Source organism: Symsagittifera roscoffensis, chromosome 1 (assembly GCF_963678635.1).
Source record: "Symsagittifera roscoffensis chromosome 1, txSymRosc1.1, whole genome shotgun sequence".
NCBI lineage: Eukaryota > Metazoa > Xenacoelomorpha > Acoela > Convolutidae > Symsagittifera > Symsagittifera roscoffensis.
The window spans coordinates 23,334,923-23,355,052 of NC_087062.1; the positions used below are offsets into that span (position 1 = coordinate 23,334,923).

Genomic DNA, 20,130 nt, shown 5'->3' on the forward strand with positions numbered 1-20,130 from the left:
AACCGGCCGACAAAAATTGGGTCGAAATCAATAAGGCCGACAAAATATCAATTTACATCTAGAATTTTGTTTTCAGATGTAAAACAATTATTTTTTTAGTCGCTTAAGCCAGATTTTGAATTACAGCTTTTAGACTTAGAATTGCATCTTGAGTAGAATAGAGATACATTTGGAGATCAAACTTCAGTCATCCTGTGGACAAAACTGTTTACCAGGAAAAAAGTTTAGTACCCGATTGCAATACCCTTGCTTATCGCAAGGGTAGATAGTGTAAATTGGCATCAAATGAAATGTTACAAAGTTGCAATAAAGCAGAAAAAACATTAGCAGAAACCCTTTAAGCCAAAAGAAAAATTCAAGACTTAAAAAAACCTCAACCTCAAAACACACACAGACACAAAAACTTTATTTTTAGGTCAATTTGAACAATAGGAAGCTATTGAGCCGATATAGTATAGGCCGAGACATACTACGCCGAATAAAAAAAAGAAAAAAAATCAAACAAACTTAAGAGTAATAAAAAGTTATTAGGCCCCAAATCCAAACACACACAAAAATTTTTCGTGTGTCAAACGGCGCATAAAAAGACCACTAAACCGATATAATTTCGGCCAAAATCTTTGAGCCAAAAAAAATAGAAAATAAAAAAAGGCGAAGAAAAAATTCAAAAAATTCAAGACTAATAAAAGGTTATTAAGTCGCCCTCGCCATCAAAATACACACACGCACAAATAAAAAAAAATTTCGCTCGACGGAAGACGCATTATGAGACCATTAAACCGATATAAAATAGGACTAAACCTATCAAGCAGAAAAAAGGAAACTTAAAAAATCTGAAGAAAAAATTTGAAAAAATGTAAGACTAATTATTTGTTATTAAGTCCCCCTCACCTTCAAAAAACATACACGCAAAAAAAAATCTGCTTGTCAAACCATCTAGCACAATATGAGGCCACTAATCCGATATAATATAGGTCGAAATCTATCATGACGAAAAAAAATGAAAAACTAAAAAAAATTAACAAATAAAGTTGAACAAATTACAACCAAAAAGAAATCCAAAAGAACAGATTATTTTAAATGCTAATTTGCACCTTACCGGTGCATGGTAGCAATTTAGTGGCGGTAAATTTAATGGTTGCTAAAAGAGGCTCCCAGGAAAAAAGTCCAGATGAAAAGAGAGAGTCCTGTGAACAAAGTTATTTACGAGAACAAAAAAGTCTAGTACCCAATTCCAATACCCTTGCTGCCTCAAAGGTGCCCAAAAAGTGCATCAATATTTGCAACTTGGGTTGATGAAAAAAGAATAACCGCATTTTTACACTACGCTCGCTAAAGCTCATGAGTGTAAAACCACAGATGCGAAGCTGCACTTTCGCAAATTCGAGCAACAAATCGGCAGCAATTTGTGAGCTTAAAAATGCACAAAAACTAAGTTTTGTATTAGGGCATTTTGGAATATAATAAATTAGAGGCGATCACACTAACTTTGCATGTAAAAAAACTATCATTTATTCAGCCAAATTGCGTATAAAACATGGATTTCAAAATTCTCGCGAATTATATTGACTTATAATGACTTATATTGCAAAGGGCTTTTTTTCTGTTCAATTGATGAATTAAAACGCAATCTTATTATTAATCAAATGTCAAAGCGACCTATTTGCGACTTAGGTTGAAAAAAAAATGTTGCAACGCACTATCACACTACGCCACGCCTTTGTAAAAATTCATTATCAACACTCATTACTAATACATTAGATCAATCTTAACAAAATCCCTAGAATTGGCATCCAACCTTATTCACAGTGAGGTCGTTCAAATTTGGTGCTTCCACGCTAGACATTCGTCTCTGCTTCTGCTTGTCAATGTACCTAAAGCAAAAATTCATTTTAAAACGCCCAAAATGGACCACTATATTTCAAATTTAGCAAAACAAATTTGTCTTTTTTGATAGCTTTGAAAAAAGGACAGCTTTTCATTATGCTCTATTCTCTGGAAAGAAATAGTCCAAAACGACACTCCAAAGTCATCGAGCCCAGAAAACTAACCTCTAATACATATTTTCTAACTTTCAAATAAGAAATCTTTCTAATTCGAGGCTCAGAAAATTATCAAATCTGTTTTTACCAAAACAGAATTTTTAAATCTCCCAGCCAACTTGACCTTCAATCACCTTTCTTTGTTCACGCGCAAACTATCTCGTCCCGCCGATGACCTCGTCGACAATCTTGCTTCACCTTCAACTGAAGAAACCTCCAAATTGTCGTCATCCTCTTCTTCGGCACCACTCAAATGAGCATCTCCATGTTTGGATACGGCACCAACAGCAGCTGCCGATTCCTCGTCGTCGTCCGACGAGATCGGCACATGATACCCGAAACCATGACCGACTCCGTTCGGATTTTTGTACCGATCACTTTTTACGTAGTCAGCTGCTGTCTCGTAGTTGACATTCGAAGCTGCATTTCTGAAAAATTACAAAAAAATGAACCCGGAAATCTCTACTGCACATTTAAGGGTAGGTTTCGAGTAAATGAAAAATAATTGAAACAAAACAAAAGAAATAGCTTGTAACTTGTTTTAGTGTATGATTTAACAGAATATAAAAACGAAAAACAATAATATACACCCACTCTTTTGCTCGATTGTTGACCTGTTGCAGTAAAGTGATGCCATTCTTTTCACATTCTTCTATTTCACTCAGATATTTAATCACACAAAGTCCTTGCGCTGGTGGTCCTAAAAATAAAATAGGAGATAGTCTCAAAAAATTACATCTACATCCTTTTTAATTGAAAATGATGGGAAAATTTTCCAGAAATAATATTTCACGGCCCCTTTGCTACCTCGCTGAAGAGTTTTTCCTTTCATTGGTCCAAAATTATGAAATGTATGTCAAAATGTATGTTAAACTTTCAAAAATTCTGATGAGAGCGAAAGATGTACTAAAACCTTTTTAATCATTATTCACTTTCTGAAGGTTAACGCTTGAAAACATTTTAGTGTCGAGAAGAAAACAGCTGGGCGCCTTTTGGAAACTTGATTTACTTTTGCCAAGTCATTTTTACCTGACATGGGTTTTCCATCCACCAAAATAGGCTCAAGGGCATCAGACGACACTTTGACGTTCACAGTTTTGTTCAGCCAGTCTTCGTATTCTTCAAACAACTCCTCTACCTTGAACAAAATGTCACTGACATGCAAGCCGCTCCCAGTTAGCAGTAAAAACAAAAATGAAATGAATTTCATGTCCTGCAATTCCATAAAATTCAATAGATTGTAGCAAAAGTTCGGTCTACACGTCAACTGAAATCTCGTCAAATTTTCCTCAAGATAAAAACGGACCATGAAAATTTGAAAAGCACCAAAATTTATTTCAAGCAATGAACTGCCAAAAAAGTAGCTAATAAACAGCAAATTTTTATCAGTGAACCAAAAATTTCCTTATCGCAACATGTTAACCAAACAACCCCCTCCCTCGGCCATTTTCAACCAACCTCATCATCATAACTAAGTGCCTTGCCTGTATCATGAAGTACAGCTGCTGGTTCTCCTGGTGAGAATGGATGCACCTCAGTTTGTCATACAGAGCCCGAACTCGCCATGCCCTGACGTATGTCTGGAGGATGATGACTGCTTTCAGTTTGGCCAGTTTGCCCCACTTGAAACTCCAGCTAGCGTCACTCAGCTTCCGTCTCACCAGATATCCCCTCCATGCTGAATACACAATCAGATAAAGATATTTCTTCATTTTCATTTCGGAAACCCTAAATCATTGACTGAAAAAGATGCAGCATATGCGGCGGACAAAGACCTTTAAAAGCATATTCTACAAAAAAGGCAGTTATCAAACTGATGACAAAAAAAACTTATCGGATCAGACAATAAATAAATTGTCATACATGATTGTATCATGAGAGTGGCTTCTTTCCTTGCTCCCAACTGAGGTAACACCTCTCTCCTCACAAGGTAACCTCGGACAGCTGAAAAGGTTTAAAAAACTTATCGACATAGTACAGAAATTTTGTTGAAATCCATTTCACGTCACATAAAAAAAATCCGTTCCAAAAAAAAACATTCAAATATTCAACTAGTCGACAAAAAATGGCACAATAGAAGAGAAACTTCTAGTTGTTTTTGGCTTTCTAGTTGTTTTTTGCTTTCATTTGAAACCTGTCACCTTTCTGAATGACGACCGCACTCTTCTTTCTCTTCTCATTGAGGAGTCGGCGTCTCCTGCGGATGATGAGTCCCCTCGCATATCTCTGCAGAGTCACTGCGAACCTGATCACCCGACTCAACTCATGATCCAGTTTCTCCTGATGAGCGTAACTCAGAAACACCTGGGAAAATGAAAGACTTTAACCAATCAACTTAAGTCAAATTATTGGTTTTCATCCATAAATCGATCGCACAAGCTTCTGAAACCAATTTGACTATCGTAGAAGAAACATTTTTGCTCCGTAACAAAATGATTATAACCTTTAAATAAATTTCAAAAAAGTCATAAGCAACCAGGATAGCCGGTTGCTGTGCAAAAAGCACAGAATGTACCGACCATATTCTTAAAAAACACCGAAAAACGTTTTCTTCAAATTAATTTCAATTCTTTTTTGTGCGTGGTGTGATCAAATGATCAGAACAGAAGGCTAAATTTTATTCATTTCTAATTTTCAAAAAAAGTCATATTGGAAAATAGTTTTATAATGAAAAATCACTAACGATAAAAAACATAAAAATGAAAAAAAATTTCTATTTTTTTTTGCATATTTTTATCGAAATTTTGAAGTTTTTATTCACAAGATGGCGATAAAACAACTTAGAATTTATATTTTACTAGAATTTTCAGGGCTTGAATAAAAATCCATGGCTTGTTCACTAGTAATTTGAGACTATCCTTCTAGATACTCGCTCAAATTAAAACCAACAATTTCAAATAGGTTTTTCTCGACATTGAGAAACTTTTCAAGTCGTTCGAGTCACAATAGAAAGAACTTCATTATGGTTTATCATTCAACTCAGTCCGAAAATTTGTGTGAAATCTGATTTTCGTGAAAAAAAAATCAAACTAAAATAAAAACGAATACAAAGTTCCTCCTCTTTTTCAATGGTCGGAAAAAAAGAGAAAAAATTCCGTCATCAAAAAACAACAAAAAACAAACCCAATTTGAAAGATGTCTTTTTAAATCATATTCGTAAATTCGTTGAGTAAATTGAACCACAATATTACAGAATTTTTAGACGTTTTTGACTATAAGCTCCTTGCGATAAGCAGTTGTTGTTGTTGTTGCTGTTGTTTTAGTCCCACGAGGGCGCGTCGACATGCTCAAATCAAGCCCCAGAAGCCATGTGGGGCAAACGCCATGTTGATTTTGGGCTTTGAGTAGAAATTTGGTTAGGATGGGATGGATTGAAAGGTTGAAAAAAAATGACAGTTGGGCTTAAAACCGACAGTGGGCGGTACTAGTCTGAATATTTGATATCTTTGTTTGGTTTCGGTAGGAGTACAATGTAGGGAAACTTGTAAGGAGGAAGAGAAATATTTATATAAATTATTCAAAATGCTATTGCTATTGGTCCGATATCTTAAGGATGGACTGTGCATAGACCACCCGGTCTAATGCGTTTGAGGACTATGTCGCTTTGTTATTCTCAGTTTAATTTAGGAATAAAAATTAGTTAGCCTTCGAGACTAAGTTTAAAAATTTTTGATCGTAATTGCTTTTTGAGCTATATAAGTTGTGTGGGTTGTACGTTAAAATAATTGCACGTTAAAAGAAATTGCATTGTCTAGCGGTCTTGAAAATGTTGTGATTGAAGTTAATTGGAAAAGTTCCTACCACAAACTTGCTGCCATTTATTGACCAGACCACTTTCTAGAGCTTACAGGACAGTTTGGAGTGATTAAAAAAATTGGAATAATTCTCGCTATTTATTTTCTTTGTCTTCAAACGTTTTGGACAGTATCTCTTGGTTTACAACATTTAAAAAAGTGGGATCGGTTGAAAAATCTGATTCGATTTATTTGTTGAGCAAATTTCTTTTTATCGAGGGCTGGAATAAAGAAACAATGCCGACCACCGGAAGTATGTGACGAGCTACAGCAAGTATCGTGTGTGTCACGAAATGTCCATTCTTGGGCGTTTACATCGAGCGGCAAGGGTTCCTTTGCTCAAACCTCCTCAACTTCATTGGTAACAATTTTTTCTGACTGCCTTTTTGAAAATAAAAATTTGCGGGGAACGAACGGTATACATATTCTGCCATTGGGAGGCTAATCAACAAGCGGAGATGGTCGGAGCCTAGCTTCAGAAGTGTTTGCATTGAAATATTTTTTAAAAAAATAGACGGCAAGCCAAAGGAAAGATTTGGCAATGCTGACGTTTTACTATCGTATAAGAGCTTATTTTGATGATAGTGTTTTAGCGCTGTAAAAATACATTCGATTATTTCGGCTCTGAGTCTGGCCCCACATTGGTCTTCGGGGACTTTGGAGTACCAAAGAGGGGAGTTAGCATTAGCGTCAGCGAGGGCGATAATGTTTTCACCAGAGCTTCAGAGGAGGCTATACAATCTTTGGTGCAGCTAGAGCGAGGAAGGATGTACAAACTTTTTATACAAATATTTTGGTGATTGACCTTTACTTGAACGCATTGCGCCTCCAAATTACCGTCCTCGCTATTTCTAGTTCCTTGTATAGAAGGGAATGACGATTGGCAGTAAGGAGTTCGTCTACCTCCCTCTCGAGTACGCGCCTTTCTAATAATTTGGGCCCAGCGAGGAAAAGCGATTTTTTAGATTCAACTATGTTTCTTGAAAAAACGCAAAATAATGCTGCAATTTCGGTTGCTTTCACAGTGATACCATTACAATTTAATAGAAGAATCTTCAGAAGCGTGGTAGAGAAGGGGTTTTCTTGGTTCTATGACCAAGTTGAGGGGTTCGTTACAGTAGGCGGGTTTGAGTCATGACGCAAATTATGAGTTTGATTGGTTACAAGGCGAGGTGCGACTTAGTTGGGAATTAGTTGTTGAAGTGATATTTGTTATGGGATCGCAAATAAGATCAGTGTAAGGCAGTAAACAGTTAGATAAACTAGTCGAAATGGTGACAAGAATAACCAATTGTGGGCAAGCAGTAAAAAAAGTTCCGACCACAGTTATCTAAGTTACGTTAATAATCAAATTAGTTTTTTTTCAAACTAATTAACATATTTTTAACCATTTTTGTAGGTGATGAGAGGAGTTCGTTCTGAAAAAAGTCTGCCTAAATGAAATGGTTGTTGCTTAAGTCAAAATTAATCGCAGTAGAGTTATATAGCAATACACTACCTCAATCTGAAAACAATTTCAAACCAATTTCCTTGAGAATGAGACCACTTTTTAAAATTGTATTTTTTAAAATTGTAATTCGAATTGCAACCAATGGGTTTTTTCAAGAAATCACACTTCACCCCTAGGGGCTGTTGTTGAGGGACCTATAGTTCGGCGAAAAAAACTACCATATGCCGAAGTTACTTCCTTTCACCTCGTTACGTGGAGCAAACAATGACTGTTGCTCTGAAAAATGGGTGCACCTTAGTCTTTCCGATTCTGTATCCGCCGGATTGGAGTGACTTCTCCAGGATCTCTCTGGCAATCTCTGCAGTGGACTCCAGCTGGTCAGTGGCTCCAAACAGGAGTATCTTGTACTTCTCAATGAACTCGGAGAAAGTGGGTCTGTACGAGAAACCCCCTTGACGTATCTTACAAACCTTAACACAAATAATTTCTTTTGTCAACAAGAAAAACTATAAGCATCTTTGGAGATATTTTTTTTGCCAGAAGCTAGAACAGTGTTGACTTACATAAAGTATTGTTTCTCAAAAGCATGTCAAACAGTAGAGCTTCTATTCTTCGTTAAAAAATACTGACCTCCACAATACCAGAGTAGCGAAGTTGACTCATCATTTTGTCCTTGTCGATTCTGTGGGGCACCTTGTCATTATTTGGCTTAATGCATCTGAAAAAGAGGAGTAAAAAACTACTCATTTCTTCGTTTTATGCTGGAATGTTAACTCAAACGATTATTTCGAATGAAATGAAACTGTATCAGCGAGAAGCTGGACTTCAATGGTATATTCACAGTACAATTAAAATTTGCAGGTCAATTAAGAAATTTACGCGATGAAATGAGCATCCATAGAAGTCAACAGTTGAGTCAGCTCCATCAGTGAGTACTAAAACAGAAAGAACAAACTTTGTTTTCTGATCAATGCAACAAAAAAAAACAATAAATAGTAGCCTAGAAGACTGACCCTAAAAGAGGCAGATGTCGATTGTTGATTGGCCCTCTGACTTAGAGCGAAGTTGGTTCCAACTGGCTTCGTCTTGAACATTGCAGAAGTGTCAACCTAAATCAAACCACTCAAAAATAGACACTTTATTTATTTTTATTCTATTTATTTATTCATCATGAGCAATCTAACATTCGATAACAAAATTTACAATTTGCAGTTTAGCTCATGATAGGACAGCCAGAAATTTTGATGGTAGGAATACGAAAATTTGCATAATGTAACGAAAAAAAAAAGATTCTTACTTTCTTGAAATGAGTGTTGGCAGCTGGGACATTAGGCGGCCTCACTTTAGGTTTTCCACTTTCCCGAACGTTCACGAAGTGTCCTAAAGAACAAGAATGGATAAAGCATTTTTTCTACTTCGAACTTAATACTGGTTGCCGACTTGTACTTTGAACAAATTGTTGAACAAAGGAAGAAACTGTCAAACGTATTAGCAGTTCGGCCGACTCACCTGTGCGTGATATGGGCTGGGAGAAGAGACTCTTCACCAGCGGATTGTCACTCTCCCTCAACACTTCGATGACGTCAGCAGACAGTCTGTCTCTGTTCTTGTGCAGCAGCTGTCCTGCATCATACGCCACCTGAAAACATAATCAGGGTAATATTTTCATTCAATTGAGCTTGAGGTTCCCCAAAAAAAACATTTGAACTATTTTTCTTGTTTTCTTTTTAAAATATCTGTGATGTTTATAATCTTCTAATCAAGTCATATATACAACTTATTTTCTATACAACTTATTGTCTCGGTTAGGGTTGCGAACATCAATTAAGGTACTGAATATCAAGAAATCTCGACATGAGATCTATAGAACATGCATGTCTCAAGCTAAATGCTTCTAGACAAAGTCACTTAATAAAAATGTTTTTTTTTTATTTTTGAAGATTCTCATCATGAGAAGTTGAGGACCAATTCAAGTGACGAAGAAAAAATTTTGCAGCAATAAAACAAGTCCAGGTCAATAAAAAATAACCTGGCCAGCGAAATGGTAGATGCCGAACAGTCTCTCCCCATGTCTAGGACGCCAGAAGCAATCGCTGCTCAGGTGCTGGTTGAACTTCTCTGAAACATGATAAAAACTTAAGATTAGATTAATGAATAACAGTATCTAATCTGACCAAAAAAATTCACAAAATTCTATCATGAATTTGGTCTGTATAGCAACATTTTCAAAGAGCATGCGAATGGAAAATTAAATCTTATGAGCCATCAATACTTATTTTCCGGGTAAAGTTATAACCAAAGACGTCAAAAAAGCTATTTAAAGTGTGGAAAATCTGTACCACGAGCTAATTTCTGGAATAAGGAATATGAAGAAAATGGTGAATGTAATAACAAAAATGGTACCTATTAAAGTGTTCTCATTAGATCGTGGGAATTTTGACTCCTCGTCTAGCAGGGCAAACAGTCCGAATGGTTTCCCGAGGAATGTGTCCAACAGGGCTGTGTTGTCCTCATACTCCACGACCACTACTCCACTCAACTTCTCTTCTTCAATGTCCATCTGAAATATTCATTTTCGTTTTCAAGAGTTACCAGATTGTACTGAATTTTAAAACCACAATTATAAAGATCTATTTTCATTAGATGGTCTATCCACCGCTAGTAAGAAAACGTAAGTGGTCATGGGAACAGTACAATTGCACATGATATCATTCGTGGTTTGTTTCTTGTGAAAATATGCCTTTTACTTTATACCAAAATTTTTGCTTCGGTATTCTAAACGCCCAATGAACTACAGTACTTTTTTACGTTTTTTTTTCATAATAACCACGCTGATTTTCTTTTTAAAATTGAGTTCCTTTTAAAAATGTAGAATAATTAAAATTGTCTAATTTCCTCAAGAAAACAGTTCAAACTGTTTCTACTTTTGGCAATGTCACCTGTTCTGCCTTGAAGAGACTTTGGTTGAAGTAGTATTGCAGTTGCTCATTGGTAACATTGATGCATAGTTGCTCGAAGGAGTTCTTGTCCAGGTCCTCAAATCCAAACATGTCCAGAATCCCGATGCACAGGTCACTGAAATAAAAAATTATACTATCAAGCATTATAAACTTTTATATGGTATTTCTAAACAGCACAGAAAAATTTAAGTCAGTGTCTTGTGAAGTAACTCTTTGAAACGCCCTTGTGGTAAAAACCTGAGCCGCCGTAACCATGGCAGGTAAATATAAAAGGTAGAACGAAAAATTTAATACAGATGCGAAGCAAAAACACCATAAACTTTAGTTATATTCTTGAAACTTAAGGAAAAAAAACTAACGAAACTTACCGAAATAAAATATCCGGCCAGTAAGCCGACAGAGTCAATTTAAAACTGAAATAATGTGCAATCACGAGGTGAGTATAAGCAGCATGATGCTTCTCATAAAACGAATCAAAATTAGGTCACTAAACCGGTTAAAGATGGGCTGAAATCATTTGAGCAGAACAATGTTTTTAAGCAAAAAAAAGAAACAACAAAAAAGAAAATATACGAAATCAAGGTAAGTAAAATTACAAACAGAAGTAATTCAAAACACTAAAAGCAACCACATTGTATATTGCGCACAGCAATAAAAACATTTTTAGGATGTAACATCAAAGCTGACAAAACATAAGTGGACAAATAGACAAATTAAATGCTGAAAATTCAAACAATTTCTACAAACAACCTTGCAGAAAATTAGAACAAAACTCTGAAAACGTACAAAACCCCATTCACACCAAAGTTATCAAAAAAAACTTGATACACAACGTTAAGAGAGCTGGGTCATAACAACAAAGAGAACAAAAAATAAGAGAAAACGGTATGAAATATTCGAAATAATGAAACAGAATATTTACCCTGTAACATACAAAATTAAAACGGAATATTTCCAGTTTGAAAAAAAGGTCCTGCTAAACTTGAACCCAGGAACTTTGCCGCCCTTGGCGTATTCGTCGAACCTCCAGACCAAGTGTGCCGGGGACGCAAAATATTTTGAATTTATTATGAACTGAACCTAAATCTACAATTTCTTCTAATCGACCATTCTGTGAACTAAGTTATTTACGGATTTACGGGGGAAACAACTGAGCCTAAAATGAACCTGAATCTACAATTTCTTCTAATCAACCATTCTGTGAACAAAGTTATTATCGGGGGGGGGGGGATCTAGTTAGTGCCCGGTTGTACTAGCCTTGATGATCGCAAAGGGTATTATCTTAAAACCATATATATTTAAGCATATGCTTAAGGCTCTTAAGTTAAGATGATTTATTCACAAGGGAATGGATCAAAACTCTAATCTTCGCGGAATACCGTTGTTGTATCCCTGCTTAAGAACTACATGCAATTGTTACGGTTATTTTTCTGCGTTGGGTAATGTTGCCTCAACCTCAAGCAACGAGTACCGATCGTGGTGGGTCTTGAACATCCGACCTTTAGATTGCGAGTCGTTGACGTAACCACTTTACCACCGCTCCCTAGTTTGTGTGGTTAAAACCTCAATTTGTCTACAACCAAAATGCATTTAAAGCGATGCAACTTATACCTCTGCTGGCTGTCAGTCTTGAGCAGTACGTTAATTCTGGCAACCAGCCAGTTGAACAGTCTAGAGTACAGAGCCCTGGAAACTGCATCTCTGGATGAGTCTGCCTCTCTAGGGGTCAAGTGTCTGATCACGCCCTCATCTTCGCTTGTATCCAGGTGCTCTTTAGTAAGTGCAAGCGATACTATTGTCTCGTTCAGACCCAACAGCTTGCACACTGAAATAGAAAACTTTAATTAATTTTGTTTCTTTGCATCGCAGCAAATCTATCAAGGCTGTCGAGCATGTCTAAAGACAGTCCGAGAGCGCGTCCTCACAACCTACCATTGCAATTTGTTCAAGTGAAAAAGGACACACGTTGATTTCATAGTTTTCAATAGGTTCACAAAAATAAGTCTTTTTTTAGCAAGAAACGAAACTTTGGAAAATTTCAGTTTGGGGATCACTGCTGGAATCGATTCGCAAAAAAATAAAATTGTCTTAAGATAGCTGATAAAGCAATGAAAAATTGAAATCATTCAGTTTTCAGAGCGTGAACTTGTTCGCAAAAAAAAATATTTTATAAGCAAACTCATCAAGCGATGAAACTTTGAACAATTGAAACTCTAGCGCCCAAGTTAGGTTATGAATTAGAATACAAATGGTTTATTATAATTTCAACACAATTTTTACTTTATCGTAAGTTTCAATAGCAGATTCCCATGTCAGCAATACGATGTACGCATTGCTGACTAGATGTTGACTACAGTTATAGATTACCAATTTCGATTAGATTCGTTGACCAAAAAGGATGTGACGAACAATTTGGCATTCACGATATAGCTGCTTTCTCAAAATTCAATTTCAAGGTAATCGGACCCTAGACATCGCAAAATAATTTGTCTACATTTGATATTGACCTAAATGTCGCTCTTTTGAAGCTGGAGTTCATCCATACTTTAAATTACATGAGTTTTCGTTAACGATTGTCCCCTATAAAATAGCTTTTTCATGCAAAAATGAAAGATTAGGCATTGTATTGTGTTCATGGAGATTTTGGCTTACGTTCAAAAATATATGCTTTATTAAGTCACTTCGATTATGTTTTTCGGATTTTAATTTTTATAAAAAAACGTTTTCAAGTCGTCTAAACTTCTGTTGATTTTTAATCTTTTTAACTTGAGAGAACCCATTCTATATCCATTATCTGATCTCTCAACGGCAATCAAGGAAACAGTTTCTGGTTTCGATAACTTCTGCATTGGTCCTTACCTAACTCAAGTGTGTCTGTGTTGTCGATCTCACTGGTCTCGGCGTAGTCATCGTTGTCTCCGTTGATGAACTCGATCTCTCCCAGATGCAGAATGGCGGCCAGCACACTATACGCATCCTCCAATTCCTAATTAGTAATGATACTTAATGAAATTAAATAACATAGCACGCCTAATTTGAGAAAACTGGATTAATAGATATTATTCCGTTGATAACGTCACTTTGAAACTAAAACTCAATATGTTTATCAATTAAAGAGAAAATTTTTTGGCATTTCAAGATTCAAAAAATCTTTGATATTATTGTTACTTGTGGCGTCTCTGATCACAATTAAAAAAGGAAAGGAAATAAAAAAGACAGCGAGATCGAAAAAATAGCAGTCGTATTACTCAAAAATTATGCCACGGAAGTTTTCCAACAAACGACAATAACAACTAAGCCGACAATATTTTAGCTACACTTTGACACACAGGCAACGACTTAACCGAAAACAAATTGCAAAAAAGTCAGAAAAAATCTGTTAAATCATTTACATAAATATATTAGCTCTAGTAATTCCTATACTCAGCGAAATCATCTTGCTGTAATGTATTCACTTGTTGAAATAAACTCGTGTCCATGACCATGAATGTAATATTTTTCCAAGGAAAAAGTCCAGTACCCCAAAAACAACCTTGAATTGGTGTTCTAACGAACTTGAATTTCGAAAAACATCTTTATAGCTTTTCAGTGGAAGCCTCACCGATTCGAGAAAGCCGACAGTCTTCATGCAGTCTTCCAATTCCAGAAATCTGTTTTTCTGAATAGTCACAACTGCCAATTCATCTTCACTTGCAGACAGTAGAGCCCCATTCACTCCCAAGTACCTGAAAATAACCGAGATATATCCAAATTGAAGAAGTGAGGTAGATGATACAATACGTGCAAAATGAAAAAAATTCTTTAAAAGTTTAACATAGCAAACAGACAATTGGAAAAAATTTCTGAAATAGAACCGAGTAGCACGCCAAGAATGGGAGGGGGGTGTTATTGGCCCAAAAAGTTCCCCTTTGGTATTATTTTACAACATCTATTTCAAACCGAACAACCCTAAAACTAATAAAAACGCATTTGTGCCAGTGTACGCTAAACTTGAGGAGGAAGTGCGACAAAAACGCAAATTCAATAGTCAAAACCTTCCAGAAGATTTATCAAAAACGGCTTTTTGGCTTTTTTTGGCTAATTTTCTGAAGTCTTTGGGTTGAATAAGGTCTTTATAATAACTTGCGAGGGCTCTGAAAGTCAAATTTGGCCGACATTATGAAAGAGAACAAAATCGACAAATCGAAAAAAGGTGTTATTTAATGACAGTAGAGCACTTTAGTTTGCAAGTTGGGTTGGAAAAAAGGAAATCGTAGTATAACACTATGCTCTGTAGATAGCACGTGTAAAAAATGGATCGAAAGAAATTTTTTTATTTCGCTAGAAACAATGCTAGTTATAGAGTTATATGAGTATTGTGATTTTTTATTTCACATGATTTTAAAAAAAATAAAACCTCAATTAGTAAAAAAAAAACAGGCCACGATTTTAAAGCATGATTTTTTCAAATAAACGTTTTCTAGCCAGAAACAAAAAAAATGAAATTTGACACAGAGGCGAAGTTGCACTTCGCATACACAAGCAAAAATATGACCGACAACACTACTGGGGAAAAATGAATGAGTAAAACTTTGAGTCTACAAAATTTCTTAAGTGACGCACGCCAATTATGAGTCTACATTATTGCTAAGTGACGAAAGCTAATTATGACGAATTAGCAGTAACAGTCAATTTGAAAAGAAAATTACCAACTAACATGCCTCAAATTATCGAGCGGACGCATTTTAACTAGTATCCGAAAAAGTTCATTAAAACATCCGACCCTGCCCAGGTTCGAACCCTCTTATTTTGCAGCTGGTCTCCTTCCCTACCTCTACGCTACAGAACCATGATACCTTGAAACTAAAGAGCTATTTGTAATATAATAGTCTGTGTTAATATCCTTAGCCTTGGCTGTACTTAATAGCTGGATCAAAATGAACACTTTCAAAATGAACACATTTTGTCGCAACAATTGCATCGCAACAATATTTGCGACTTAGCTTGAAAAAAAAGGAAAATTCAAACTATAAAACAGGCTATGCTTATGTAAAAAATAATTCTGTGAAAAACTATTTAAATGGCGAATCTCCTAGTGAATACTATCTGTGAGATTGTTGCCACTTCCTATTTCAAAAATTTCCTTTTGGTGAAACTTCTTGATTACTGTGTTTCAGGACCAACTCAATAATAAAGCACGAAAATTTAAATCCTCCCCCCTCCTAAAAAAAACAGTTGGGAAGGGACAGAAAGATGTAATCTTGGTTCTTAGCTGAAATTTTCAGCCAATCAGAAAATCTAATCCGATCTTAACTTGATCCAATCTTTGTTATTCTCTTTTATGAAAAATATGTATATTTATCATACAGTACCCATTTATGGCTATAGATTTTCACACGGAGGCGAAGCTGCGCTTCGCAAACACTAGCGAGAACAGGACAAAAAAGCAGCTTTATAAGGTGAAATAAGAAAAAATAGAAATGCGCCTCGAATTAGTCAAATTTCGCTACGCATTGGCATCGAATCTGCGACCTCGAGAATTAGAGTCTCACCCCTTCTAACCTCTCGGCCACGAGCACGTAACAATCGGCGAACATTAGTCACAAATTAAACAGCTACATATCCTAATTAAAGCAATGCAGCAAAATTGGCATCAAATACAAATAGAAAAAATTTTGCCAGTAATAATTTGGATAATAACAAATTGAAGGCATCCACACTAACTTTCCATGTTAAAAATTGGAAATCAGAAAGCCACATTATGTAAAAAAAAATGCATGTTAAGAAGATGTGAGATATATGGAGTAAGAAAATTTCTCAAATATAGCTTTTTTCGGTTCATTTGATTAATTAAAAATGCATCAACTGTGTTAACATATTACTATTCGAATGTCAAGTACATGCTATTAAAAAGCCGTAAAGGTGCAACCAAACGTTTGCGTAAAGGTGCCACCGATAGGTTTGCGACTTAGGCTGGGCATGATCAGCGATTTCTTACTTTTATTAAGTTTCTGATAAGTTTTTTCTTCGAATTTGAAGCTACAGAGACTTTTTATTCTGACCTGAAGTATAGGTTGTCCAACTGGTACTTTTTCTGCATTTCAGGTCTGCTTATGACACCAGCGAACAGGTAGTAGAACACGTGGAAGTTACGCTCACCCCTAGAACATAACAAACGTATATTGTGACTCTTTAACACTGTTTTAGTCCGCATTCAACTTGAAAATTGCTAGAAAAGATAGAAATGGTAGTTCTATTGCCAACAACCTATAAAATATTGGTAACCAATGAAACATAAATACAAGTAATCTTTTCCAACAAAAAAAACTAATATAGTTGATTTTTAATGACAACACGCTTCACACTTGAAAGCAGGCTCATTTCTCACTTTAAACCGCGAGCTGAGCAGAAAAGTTTTGCTTATAAACTTACATGTTCTGATTAGTCACTCTTGTTTTCTCCAATAGATATTCATTAATAGACGCCCCAGTGAATTGAAAATTGTTCGGGTTGAACTTAATCTGGAGCATCTTCGCATATCGACTCGAGTTGTCATTAATCAGCGTCAGAGCATTTCCGAATGCCTCTAGAATTGGAGCTACCTGAAGTATCCGAGACTCCAGTGCTTTGAATCTGGGAGGCGCTTTACCCAGGAATGTCAGCTGGGCCATAAGGTGGTTGCTGGTTTCGGTTTTTCCTGATCCACTCTCGCCGACAACCACCAAACACTAAAACGACTAATTAACTATATTTGAAAAATTCACATATTTTAAATCTGAGATTCGTACCGGCCATATAGAGATTAAGAGTATCACACACTAAACTCTCAGCCACGGAAGCTCAATTGTCACCATACTGTAGTCACAGATAGGTCAGAGAACAGATTCTATGCAATTTGCAATGCTACAGTGAAATTTCTACTTAATTGAACATTTTTAATGAAAACTTTTATTTGCGAGTTAGGTTAGAAAATAAAAAGAAGGTTCGTAATAATACACTAAGCTGATCCTAAGTGTAATGAACAGGGAAAAAATTAATTTCAGGAGAAATAAAAATAAAACTTTTCGGATTATCAGCTAATTAATTGTCTGACCTGACTGCGGACTTTGCTGCACATCATCTGGTGCGCCTTGTCTGCCATGGCAAACACGTGAGGGGCATTTTCACTCAGCTGCTTTTTACGGTACCTTCTGCGGTGCTGAAAAGTGATCGATCAAATCAAACAAGCAAAACTAGATAGACACGAGTGTAAAAGACTAATGAAAAAATAAAGACTGAGTTCTATGGTAAAAACACATTCACTTAAATTTTAGCATTTGATCGGTAAATCCCGTTCACATCATTGATCTTATATATAAAGGGCTCTTAGTTAAAATTCAAAGCAAAGTCAAAATTCCGAATTTATTTTTTCATGACAATTAAAATAGAGTCGTAGCTCAAGTTTTAGCAGCCAACAGAAGAAAATACGAGAATAATTACATGTTCCTTGTAAATGGGTAGATGGTTGTAGGGATTCACAGCTACTAACACATCCCCAATGTAAGTGTAGATTTCGTCCTGCGAGTAACGCTTCTTCACATTCGAAAACACCGACTCCTGAAAACCACACATACAGTATGATACAAAAAAAAGATCGCCTTTTCATTTAGTCTTGATTCGCTTTTTGTTTTTTTTTCCAATATAATCACCAAATTGCCCCTATTGACCTAACCTAATAATGACTCTCTCTTATTATTTTAAAAGTACCTATCCGAATGGTTATGCATGGACCAACTTTGAATATTAGCAAAAACCTTCGACACTAGTGGGTAGGGGAATGGGTAATGAACAGTGGTAGGGAAATGGGTAATGTTCAAGCTATCGCTATCTTCTTTGGCAAAAGAATGACTCGTTTAAGACTCTAACGAGAGTGAGTTCGCTCATGATGGCCATGTCTGCGAAGGTAGGGATCTTCTGCTGATTTTTCTTCTTTCTGGCGGACTCCCTCAAATTACCACTGCTGCAAACAAACGAAAACCGCATTTATATCGTTTTGTAGCGTCTATCTCAAACTACTTATCTGCGAACTTTTTGAAACTATTTTTCCTGAATCGAGAGAAAGCATTAAACATAGCCCACAGACAGTTGGAAAAGAGTCAATGAGCGCAAGTAAAAATATTAAAAAAATACGGACTCACTTTTTAGAAAAATCCCAACTTTCGAATCCCAAAGAAAAAAAAAGATAGCATTAAAGCTCTTTGAAGTTTTAGAACAATTAATGATTGATACTTTTTTTGATCAAATTAACCAATCATCGCGACCTATATAAGAGTCTAAACAATGTTCATCGACTCTTGAAAAATTCATCACGACCTATATGAGAGTCTGAACTAATTTCATCGACTTTTAAATATCCACACTCTAAAATGGCCGTATAGGGTATTTAAATTATAAACAATTTAAAAAGATATATTTTATTTAAAATTATATATATTTGACCAAAAATAGAAACTTTCCTGTGTTACAAACAACCTCACTCTTATAACAAATAATACCAACTTCATGGTCATAGCGGGCGATGTCTTGAACTCTCCTGCCTCCGCATTGTTCAGGATGAGTTTTACCAACATCTGGCACAGAGAGGTCTCCCCTTCGTTACTCTGTTTGGCATAGTTGGAGCTCATGGAGAGGAATTTATCCGTGGCAACCAAGTCTTTCGCAAACTCCCGCAGCTCGAAATCTTTCACAAGACACCTGGGCATAAATCATTTGCTTTGAAACCAGTGAGTGCGCAGAAATTTTGATTTTCAGTGAGTGCGCAGGTCGACCACTTAGTACGCAGGTTGACCAATTTGATTTTCCGAGCTCTCCGAAAATATTATAAGAACGCTTTTTTGTCAACATATATTGCGCCGCAGACAACTTTTTGAAAAAAAATCAGGCTAAATACGACTTTTTAAGCATTTAAAAAATTAATTGACCAAAAAGGTACGAGGCCAAACTATGCACCGAATAGGCGCAAAATTTGGTGTTTGCAGGTTTCTTGAATCCAGAGACTATTATTTAACACGAAGATGAAGCTGAGCTTTGATACACTTGCGATGCAAAAAAGTTCTGAAAAATACAGTGGAAAAATTTACTTGAAATTTCTGAAATAAGTTGAAAAAATTACTTCAAAAAATAACTAGAAAAGTTGAAAAAAATTCGGCCAAAAAACATGATTGTATAGAAAAAATTTCATAATTAGCCTAAAAGTAATTGAAAATCAATTACCAAAGGTGAACAAAAATTTGGTCGAAACCTGTTAAGATTTGGTCGAAACCTGTAAAATTTTTACGACCCATCCAATCTGAAACACATATTTGCATGCGAATATATTTCCCCTCAAAATTAAGCAATAAAAGTTGACTGAGCCGATACAACATAGACGGAAACGGTTTAAATAATCAAAAAACAACAAAAAAACTTGAGAAAAAAAATGTCAGACTTGGTAAATATACAAATTACTCTACTTTCAGTTGTAGTAATAAACTGTTTAAAAAAGGAACAAAACACATGCTCTAGAAAATAAGCCAATAAAAACCCTATCAGCTAAGAAATGACATTTCAAAAATAAACGGTAATAGAACCGACTGAATCTAGGACGAAAACCACGAAACCGAAAAAAATGAGTTTTTTTTTAATTACAAACTGAAACGGACTTTACCTGATTACTACTTAAACTATAAAGTTTTATTTGAATTTTCAGGAAACTCATCATGTCAGAAGATGAAAGAGTCGAGATATGAAATGAGTCCTCTGATCAAAGTTGTTTACGGGGAAGTCTAAAAACCGATGGCAATACCATTGTTTATCGCAAGGGTAAACATGTTGAAATTTTGTCGGAATGATCGAAGAGAATGAAAAAAGAAGAAAAAAGAGAGCGT

The 20,130-nt window shown here is 35.8% G+C and overlaps 2 protein-coding genes across 2 annotated transcripts in view; both read right to left on the minus strand.

The window, feature by feature from the left end:
• LOC134855741 (probable serine incorporator) overlaps nt 1-20,130 on the minus strand; it is a 460,860-nt gene that overhangs the window by 353,680 nt on the left and 87,050 nt on the right. The window lies entirely within an intron of this gene.
• LOC134841539 (myosin-IIIb-like) overlaps nt 1-20,130 on the minus strand; it is a 62,517-nt gene that overhangs the window by 4,072 nt on the left and 38,315 nt on the right. The window contains exons 7-31 of the mRNA XM_063857572.1: nt 18,764-18,958; nt 18,131-18,224; nt 17,705-17,821; nt 17,319-17,423; nt 16,658-16,953; nt 16,288-16,386; nt 13,848-13,971; nt 13,106-13,232; nt 11,858-12,071; nt 10,226-10,361; nt 9,690-9,846; nt 9,316-9,404; nt 8,796-8,925; nt 8,584-8,666; nt 8,300-8,395; nt 8,166-8,221; nt 7,917-8,004; nt 7,580-7,756; nt 4,184-4,346; nt 3,906-3,986; nt 3,527-3,720; nt 3,072-3,180; nt 2,637-2,742; nt 2,177-2,470; nt 1,799-1,874 (exon numbers count right to left, since the gene is read on the minus strand). Of these exons, the coding sequence (XP_063713642.1) occupies nt 1,799-1,874; nt 2,177-2,470; nt 2,637-2,742; nt 3,072-3,180; nt 3,527-3,720; nt 3,906-3,986; nt 4,184-4,346; nt 7,580-7,756; nt 7,917-8,004; nt 8,166-8,221; nt 8,300-8,395; nt 8,584-8,666; nt 8,796-8,925; nt 9,316-9,404; nt 9,690-9,846; nt 10,226-10,361; nt 11,858-12,071; nt 13,106-13,232; nt 13,848-13,971; nt 16,288-16,386; nt 16,658-16,953; nt 17,319-17,423; nt 17,705-17,821; nt 18,131-18,224; nt 18,764-18,958 (3,406 nt within the window). The remainder of the gene's footprint in view (nt 1-1,798; nt 1,875-2,176; nt 2,471-2,636; nt 2,743-3,071; nt 3,181-3,526; nt 3,721-3,905; nt 3,987-4,183; nt 4,347-7,579; nt 7,757-7,916; nt 8,005-8,165; nt 8,222-8,299; nt 8,396-8,583; nt 8,667-8,795; nt 8,926-9,315; nt 9,405-9,689; nt 9,847-10,225; nt 10,362-11,857; nt 12,072-13,105; nt 13,233-13,847; nt 13,972-16,287; nt 16,387-16,657; nt 16,954-17,318; nt 17,424-17,704; nt 17,822-18,130; nt 18,225-18,763; nt 18,959-20,130) is intronic.